The following is an 8,468-nucleotide window of genomic DNA, read 5'->3' on the forward strand; positions in this document are numbered from 1 at the left end:
AAAGACACGGAGAAACGGTTCCCCAAACTGGGGAGGGGCAGGCAGAGCCAGAGGAGGACAAGCCTCCAGGGCGAGGAGGGAGGGAGGGAAGGCGAGGGGAAGGGAGCCGGGAGGGGAGCCCAGGACGGAGTGAGGAGGGAGGGACGGAGGCAGAGCACAGGGTCCAGGGTGAGCAGAGACAGGGAGAGACAGCAGGCCTCCGAGAGAGGGCGGGCAGGCGGGCGAGGGGAGGCATGGAGATGGGATGGCAGAACAAAAGTCAAACCCTGCCGCGCCGCGCCCGCCCCGCGCCCGCCGCTGGGTACCTGGTCTGCCTCCTCCTTGCTCATGGCCAAGGCCAGCTGCAGCTGCAGCTCCTCCTCCTCGCTGCTCTGCGGCCACGCCTGCTCGGCTTCGGGCGGGGCCCCCGCGCCCACTGCTGCAGAGGAGGCTGGGGGGGGGGGGCGGTCAGTGAGACAGAAGACAGGGGAGCCCCCAACCCGACCTCCTGCTTCCAGCCCAGCCGCCCTGAACCCATCTGGGGCCCAGGAGTGGGGGAGGGGCCTGAGCTGAGCTCCCGCATCCCCACCTGGGAGGACAGGTCAGGGAAGCACAGCCCTGCAGGCGAGGGGGGACCTGGGGAACCTGAGCTCCCCCCGGGGGGGCCAGGCCTCACTGTCCGGGGCTGGCTGACAGCTAAGGACCGTGGGCATTAGGGAGGCACAACACCTGCCCGGGTCATGGACGAAGGAAGGATGGAGAGTCGGGAGGGGCTGAGGGGACAGGCACCGCGAGGCTGGGGCAGGCGGCCACGCGCTGAGCTGACCAGGCCCGCCCTGCTCCTCCCGGCCCCCAGCCCCAGCCTGAGGCCGAGACTCAGCCTGTGGAGAAGTAGAGGCACCAGGGCAGCAACGCCCCTCAGCTCCGGGCCGTCAGCCCTGCGGACCCGCTCTTGGCCCACCCCTCACGGCGCCCAGGGCTCGGGTCAGCAAACCGGGCCGCGGCCACGGCCACGCTGGCCCAGCCTTTATCAGCCCGTCAGCCAAGAAAGGGTTTCATTGTTTTAAGGGGTTGGGAGGGAAAAAATCCAAAGATGAATAATATCTCAAGTCGCCGAGAAAAGCACACACAACCGAAACTTCAAGGTCTAAGACCAACGCCTGCGAGTGGCAGGAGGAGGCAGCCCTGAGGCCAAGCGGACGCTGAGAGCCCACCTCCCCCTGCCTGGAGCGCACCCCCCACCCCACCCCACCCCCCGTGGCCTGGAGCGCGGCCCTGACCTCCGAGTGGCTGCTGGACGGAGAGTACTGTGACAGGTCCGAGCAGAACGCCCAGCCCTCCCAACACGCCAGGCTCCCGCGGGCAGGCGGGGGTCATGGCTCCCCGGCCATCTGGTCCTTCCCGCAGGCCCAGGCGCCTCCTCCTGCCATTGCTCACAGAGAACTCTGCACCCCGTTGTCCGTAGGCACCGCCTCCCCATCGCCTGGAACTGCCTGGCCCCTTGGGTCCCCGGGCCCCGGCCCCACCAGGGCAACGTCCCAGCGACACGAACTGTCTGTGCCGTGTGGCCCACCGCGCTGACACCGCCGTTTCTGCAGTGACGCCCGCCTGCCCAGGACACAAGGCCTTTCCCCCGCCCAGTGGTCAAGCGGAAAGCTCCCCGAGATGGGCCCTATGCTGGGGGCCACACACAGACGCCCCAGTGCCTCTTTCCCAATGCAGGTCACCACCCCAAACCGAGCTCGCTCACCCCACCACTTCCTGGGGGTCAAGAGCAGGCTCTGCCTCCAGCTGCTCCCCAGCCACTGCTGGCCTGTGCCTCACACGGCCTCTGGGCCTCCGTGCCGCCTGCTCCCCCCAGGCCAGGCTGCGCAGAGGGCGTGCCCTCCCCCGGGGGCTGTCCCTGACCCGGGGCTTGGGGAGCCCTCTCCCTCCAATGGCATTCTCTCCTCCTGGGCACGGACACGGACAGGACAGGACTGCGGGCACCCAGCCCTCTCCAGGGCCCAGGCTGCGCGCAGGACATCGCTCAGCTGGCATCTGGGGGTGAGCGCAGCGAGGAGGGCAGGGGCAGGAGGAGACCAGCTCCTGGGCCACGGGACACGGCTCACCCGTGGCGGTCTGCGCCAGCTTCTCCTTGGTCTTGAGCGCGTGGGCTCGCTCCTCCCGCAGCCGGTCCTCGTCGCGCAGTAGGGCCACCAGCTGCTTGGCCTTCTCGCGCACGTTGACGCCCTGGTCCTTGCCGTCGCGGTCCACGTACTGGAAGTCCTTCAGCGTCTGCACAGCGTACATGTTCTCCTTGCACTGCTGCGACACGCGCTCCGAGCCCGTCTTGATGAGGTACTCCATCAGCGTCATGGCCTGCGGGGGGCGGGGGACACGGCGGTCACTCAGGTCCCAGCGCCAGCCCCGGCCTGTCCACAGGATGCCGGACCACAGCCTGAGGGGAAGGCGGCGCTGACCGTGCCGCCCCCGCTGAGCCTGACCACACAGGTGCCCGAGTGACAGCAGCACCAGGAGCCCAGCTGACCCGCACGGCAGGGCGAGGACGCAGCTCACAGAGCAGGGCGGCCAGCACCGGAGGCCGAGCTGACGCCATGGGCAGGGTGTCTGCCTGGGGTGACGACGCTGACAGCACTGGGAAGGCGCTTAAGGCCCCCAACTCCAGACTTCAAAGGGGTCGGTGGCGTGCCCTGGGAGCTACGTGCACGTCCGTAAGGGCCGCAGCGGCCGTCACCCAGCCCCCGGGCCTCGTGGAGGCCCGGACCCAGCTGCTTCTGTGAAACGCAAATGTAAAGGGTAGGGAGACAGATGACTGCCCGTCCGCGCCAGGCCGCGTTCCCCACCAGAGCCCGTTCCCACAGACCCGAGCCAGACCGCCCCAGCCACACTGCGCCCCAGTGCCCCCTCCCCCAGCCCGACACACCGCCTTCCGCTGCAGACTGAGGTCTCTATAGGTGGCTGGTGTAGAGCAGCCACAACTGCAAGTGTGAAACTTCACACCAACAGGCTGGGCAGGAGGGGAAGGGGGGGGAGGAACAGCCTTTGGTGCCTCTGCACTTTATGATGTGACAACAAATTGTCTTTTCAAGTTAAATTAAAAGGGGGGAGGGAACGGGCAGGCCTTTGTAGCCCGGAGCCTGCGGCCTGGGGAGCCAGATACCCCCGTGGCGGCCTCCCTCGGAGAAGGGCACACCTTAGAACACGCTGCCCAGAGCCCCCAAACCCGCCCAGGGAGGAGCTGCGGGAGGGCCGGGCACTGAGGCACGCCCTCTGAACCCGTGACCTCTGCCGGGAGCACGGCCGGGCCACTGACACGGGAGCCAGACCTGGGCCTGGCAGGCTTCCCGAAGGCGTGTCACAGTATTTACCTCTGCAAGCGGAGGTTAGTCTTTAACTGGCCCTCCAGGTGTTTGCGCGGTGGAGGAGAAAGGAAAGGACAAGTCACCCCTGCGGGAGGCGGGCTCCCAACCCTGCCGGCCCTGCTCCCCACACGCGACACAGCCCCCTGGCGGAGGGCACCCCGCTCACGCGTCATGGGACCGAGAAATGCCAGGCAAACAGCCTCGCCTCAGTCCTGGGCGCACCCTGTGCGAACGAACCCTGAAAATGCTCATTTCCAGAGCTCGGGGACTTGGGGATTGTGGTGAAAAGACAGTGAACCCGGAAATAACCCAAACACCCACCCCCACCCCCACATCCCCACCCCCACGGGGGCAACAGGCTCCCGGGTACCCGCCATGTGGTCGTAGGAATGGCCGCCACACTTGTCAACCTCCCGCCCGGCGGGGAGCGTGGGGGCTGACACCAGAACCGCTGTGAGACGTTCTAGGACAATCTCAGCAGACAGGGCAGGGCCTGTGCTGGGCGGTGGCCGCGCAGGTGCGCACACCTGCAGGAGCGAGCCAGGTTGCACACTCCCGCCCTGGGCCTCAGTGGGAAGTGGGGACGTGCTTTAAAGGTGGGCAACTAGCTGGTCCAACAGTCCGTTCCCTCTGGAAGCAGCCGGGCCGCGCCGCCCGGGGCTCCAGGAGGAGCGCTGGGTGAGGGCCAGAGGGGAAACACGCCAGCTTTCTGTCCCAGCACGTGCGGTCCTGTCCCGACCACACCGCTGTGCCCCACAGAACAGACACTGCACACCCAGAGGCCGGCCTCAGCCGACAAAGCTTTATCTACAAACAGGCAGGGCCAGATTGGCCCCTGGGCCGTAGTTGGCTGCCCAGACGCGCATTCCTGGGACCAGGCAGCTGACACAGCCGAGTCAAGAGGGGGCTCTGGGGCTCCCTCCCGGAGAGTGTCAGCACACCCGGGGCCCAGCCTCTTTGTGCCTCGGTTTCCTCCCCTGGAACACGGAGACGGGAAAGTGCCTCCACCGTTCCCTGCCTCGGGCGCTGGTCAGGAAGAGCCAGACGCCCAGGGCCCCTCGGGACTCAGGGCCTGGCACACGGCATCCCTCCAGGCACAGCCCCGTCCCCCAGCTGCGCCCCGTGGACTCGGCCCTCCCGGCCCTGGCCCTCTGTCACCTGCATGCAAAGGCTCGCCCGGAAATGACCAAAAACTGACTCAACGATGAGTCGAGCGAACTGCTCACCCAGTCTTGGTCTGTCGGGAAGGCAGGGACCAGAGCCACGGGAAGCAGGTAAGATGCTAAGGGTAAACGCCACGTGGCCATCTGGCTGCCACGCCCACCGACCTCCCTGCTCTGTGACGGTGACGCCCAGGCCTCAGTCCATCTCAACGGGGAATCAACCCTGCCTCCAGCGGACAGCCCGGCTCACCCAGGCCCCAGGCCCCCACCCATGGTTCCTGAGGAATGACAACAGGAGGCCCCTCCAACACTCCTGGGCTGGACCCTCACACGTGGGAGGTCCAGGGACTGGCCCGAGGCCGCACGGCCGGCAGTGGGGCCTGGCCACCAACCCAAGCCCCCGCCCCTGGCCGCTTCTTTACCCAGAGCAGCACATGGGAGCCCAGCTCGAGCGCTGCGGGCAGTCGGTCTGTCCGGTCCCTGGGGAGGGTGCCTGCCTGCACCACTGGGCGAGTCAACGAGCCGCTCGCGTGGACGGCACTGCAGCCACATTTATCCAAGTGGCACATTCACGCGTCCTTCCACCCAGAAATCCCAACCCCACAACATGGCAATGCAAGAACGCTGAAGGCAGCCGTGTTTGTGCAGCTGGTCCTGCCGAGCAGGCCAGCCCACACACAGACTGCTGCGCGCTCGTTAAAAACAGTGACAAATCCTTTCTGTCCCCACAGGGTCTCATCTCTAGGACTCAGGCTCGTTTCCCTATGAAAAGTGGGTGTAAACGGCGCACGGCAAAACCACGCTAATGTACGGCTCCGTTTCCCACAAGGGCATACGCCATGTAAGCGCCTGAGATCCGTCCGTGGCCCCACACACCCCCGGTGCTCGGACATACAGACAGGGCCCCGCAGGAAGACAGAGGCTGCGGACGCGGCTCTGGGAGGGAACTGGACTGGGGCAGGGGGTCGAACATTATGCACCTGCTCAGGCCTCCCAGGTGCGTGACTCCTGGAAGGAGTGGCCACGTCTTCAGAAATAAGTTAAAGTCAAAATCCTAAGACGTCATGTTTGTGGCCACGAAACGAGAGCGATCTTACAGGGAGATGGAGACTCCGGCTCCTCCAGAAACTGGTTGGCCGCAGCCTGTCCGGAGCGCCTGCCCTCGTGTCCCAGCCGAGCCCCCTGCCCACCCACGAGTCCGCCCGTGACCCCCACCCGCCGCGGGCACTGACCTTGTACACGTGCCGCCAGTTCTTGCCGTGGTCGTTGAGCCGCTTCCAGATCATGCTCATGATCTCCGAGAAGGCGACGACGTTGTAGGTGAGGTCGGCGATCTCAGACATGAGCGAGCTGGACGGGCCCCAGGGGTCGTTGCTCGTGGCCTCGCGGACCTTGATCTCGGCCTCCGAGTAGTTGTGGACGATGTTTTTCATCTGGCGCCGCAGCGACGAGGTCGACATGGCGGCCGGTGGTGGTGCCAGGGGCGGGCCCCCCGGGTCGTGGGCAGAGGGGGCAACTGCAGGAGGGAGGCCACCGCAGGGCTGGCAGGTCACCGCATCTGAGGAGAGGAGGGGCCTTGGAAACACACGCGGGACCCGGGGCCGCCCAGCCCGAACCCCTGCCCTCGTGGGCCCCATGCCAGCCGCGGGAAGGACGGGGTCCTCAGTGACCGCGGAGGCTCCGGCCCTTGCCCCCCTCCATTTTAGTCACCCCGTCCATTTCGGTTCCTCAAATGTGCCCAGCTCCTTCCTGCTCGGGGCCCCTGCTCACCGAGGCAGAGCGAGCAGTGACAGACCACGGCCCAGGGGACACACCCAGCTCAGCACTTCCTGGCCCGCCACCTGGGTGGGCTGAGGACTCCCGCACCTCAGTTTTCTTCTCTGTAAAATGGGGCCCCACTGGTAACTCAGGGAGCTGTGCGGACCAGGGCGCGGGAGGCAGGCTGCCCGGGTGGGCAGTGTCCGGAGCTGGTCACCGGTCACTCCCACTCTCCCCCAGGGCACCACGTCCCAGACCTTAAACAGCAAACGCCAAGGCCTCCGCTGGGAGGGCCTCGTGGGGGCACCTTCGCCTGGTGACTCTGTACTCATCTGTCTCTGGGGCTAAGGCCCCCCCACCAGCCCCGGGGGCAGAGGCCTCGTCTGTCTGGACACTGCTTTTCCCATCAGAGGGGCTGGGCCGGAAGAGCCTTTCAATAAACTGGAAGGAAGGGCAGGGGGAGGGCAGGAAACACCCCTGGAGCAGAGTGGAGGGGCAGAATCCGAGGCAGGGCAGACGCAAGGACTTGCACGGAGGAGGCGGAGGAGCGGGAAGGGAGTGAGAGGCGAGGCTCGGGAGGAGAGATAAGGCCGAGCTCAGCCCTGGGCTGCGGCCTCCCTGGGAGCCAGAGTCCATTATCTCACTTAACACCTCAGGGCAGCTGTGTTCTCACAGGCGCCTGCCTCAGGCCAGTGGAGGTTAAGGGTTTCAGCCAAGGCCGCCGGATGGGCCGGCCCGGGCCCCAGAAGTCATACCTTCCAGGGGAGACCAGGCTGCCGGGAAAGAACGGGAAGGGCGAGAATCGGCAACCGGGACAATCCAGCAGCCCCTCCCCGGCCCTGGCCCTGACCCCGTGCCTGGCGCTCCTCTAAGTGCTGGACACACAGCAACTCAATGAATCCTCTCGAGCCCGTGACTCACGGGCACCTCATGGGGGGGAAACCGAGGCCCAGGGGGGGCCGACTCCCTCGCCCCAGGACGCAGGCCTAGCTGGGAGAAGCCTGGCTCTGACCACCACCACCCATTGCTTCCGCAACCCATGACAGACACCCGCTGAGCCCGCCCACGACCTGAGGCCCAGGCACTGGGGGGAGATGTGAAGAGTTGGAGAGAGATGGCCACGGCCCACAGCCAGACACACCTGGACAAGAGATGGAGTGGGGAGACCGAGAGGAAAGGGAATGAGCGAGACAGGGAGAGCGGGCAGGGGGGCTACCCAGACGTGGTGACACGGAGCCCCGGAGAGGCGGCGAGGCAGGGAGAGAAAAGCAAACCACACAGGGCAGCAGTGACCTGGGACCGGCAAACCCGAGACAAGGAAGACGGCATGTAATAGAGAGAGGGGGGAACCTGGGTCCGATCCTGGCCACCTGCTCCCAGCAACCTCCGCTGGGAAAGGCAGGAGACACCCCTACCCGGCAGGCCTGCTGGTGGCTGAGACAGGCCCATCCAGGGCCGGCCGGGTGGCTGTTCTCAGAGGAAACCCAAGCCCGTCCACCAGGGGGGCATCGGGCATCCGAAGACCCCCGGCCCCGCGCGCTCACAGCGAAGCGCATCAGGAAACACACGACCAGCTCACTCAGGTCCCCCACCACCACCACCACGCTGCTTAGCACCAGACTAAGCTCCACAAAAAGTGGGGGAACCGTTCAAGAGAGGGTGGGGGCAGGACAAAATTCTCCAGGGGGGACCGGCCCCTCAAAACGACCGACACAGTACCTGGCAGGACAGACACGCCGCAGCGGGGGAGGCCAGGGCTCCCCGCGGCCAATGACGCTTTCTACCTGCCGGACAGTGGACGGCGGCGGGCACGTCACCAGCGCCCCCTCGCCAAGCGCGCAGCGGCCCGAGGAGCAGCGACTACAAACACCCGAAGGCTGGAGGCTCGGACGCGGCCAGGTGGGGCCAGAAGGCACCAGACATCCAGGCGAGCGGACTTTTCCAGACGGCTCCTGAGCCCGAGACGTCAGAACCAGACCCGGGGCCTGGGGGAGGGGCGGTCCGAGCCATGGAAACCACGCAGGAGGCCCGCGAAAAGAGGTCCTGGAAAACGAGAGGCGAAGACAGAACCCTCAAAGCATCGGACCCCCGCGGACACTCCACGCCCGCGCGAGACCCGCTGCCTGAGCACAAGCCCACCAGGAGCGCATTGGACAAGGGTCACGTGGTGTGGCTAGGAGGCCCCAGACTGAATCGTCCCCGC

General features: G+C 66.5%; 1 protein-coding gene across 1 annotated transcript in view; it reads right to left on the reverse strand.

Moving 5' to 3' along the window:
- The window catches only part of LOC102426695 (epsin-1-like), a 13,535-nt gene extending 7,470 nt beyond the window's left edge, over positions 1-6,065 (reverse strand). The window contains 3 exon segments of the mRNA XM_023748549.1: positions 9-430; positions 2,091-2,340; positions 5,740-6,065. Of these exon segments, the coding sequence (XP_023604317.1) occupies positions 9-430; positions 2,091-2,340; positions 5,740-5,967 (900 nt within the window). The 5' untranslated portion in view covers positions 5,968-6,065.
- Between the last annotated feature and the right edge of the window lie 2,403 nt (positions 6,066-8,468).

This window comes from Myotis lucifugus, unplaced genomic scaffold (genome assembly GCF_000147115.1).
Source record: "Myotis lucifugus unplaced genomic scaffold, Myoluc2.0 scaffold_1529, whole genome shotgun sequence".
In the NCBI taxonomy this organism is placed as follows: Eukaryota; Metazoa; Chordata; class Mammalia; order Chiroptera; family Vespertilionidae; genus Myotis; species Myotis lucifugus.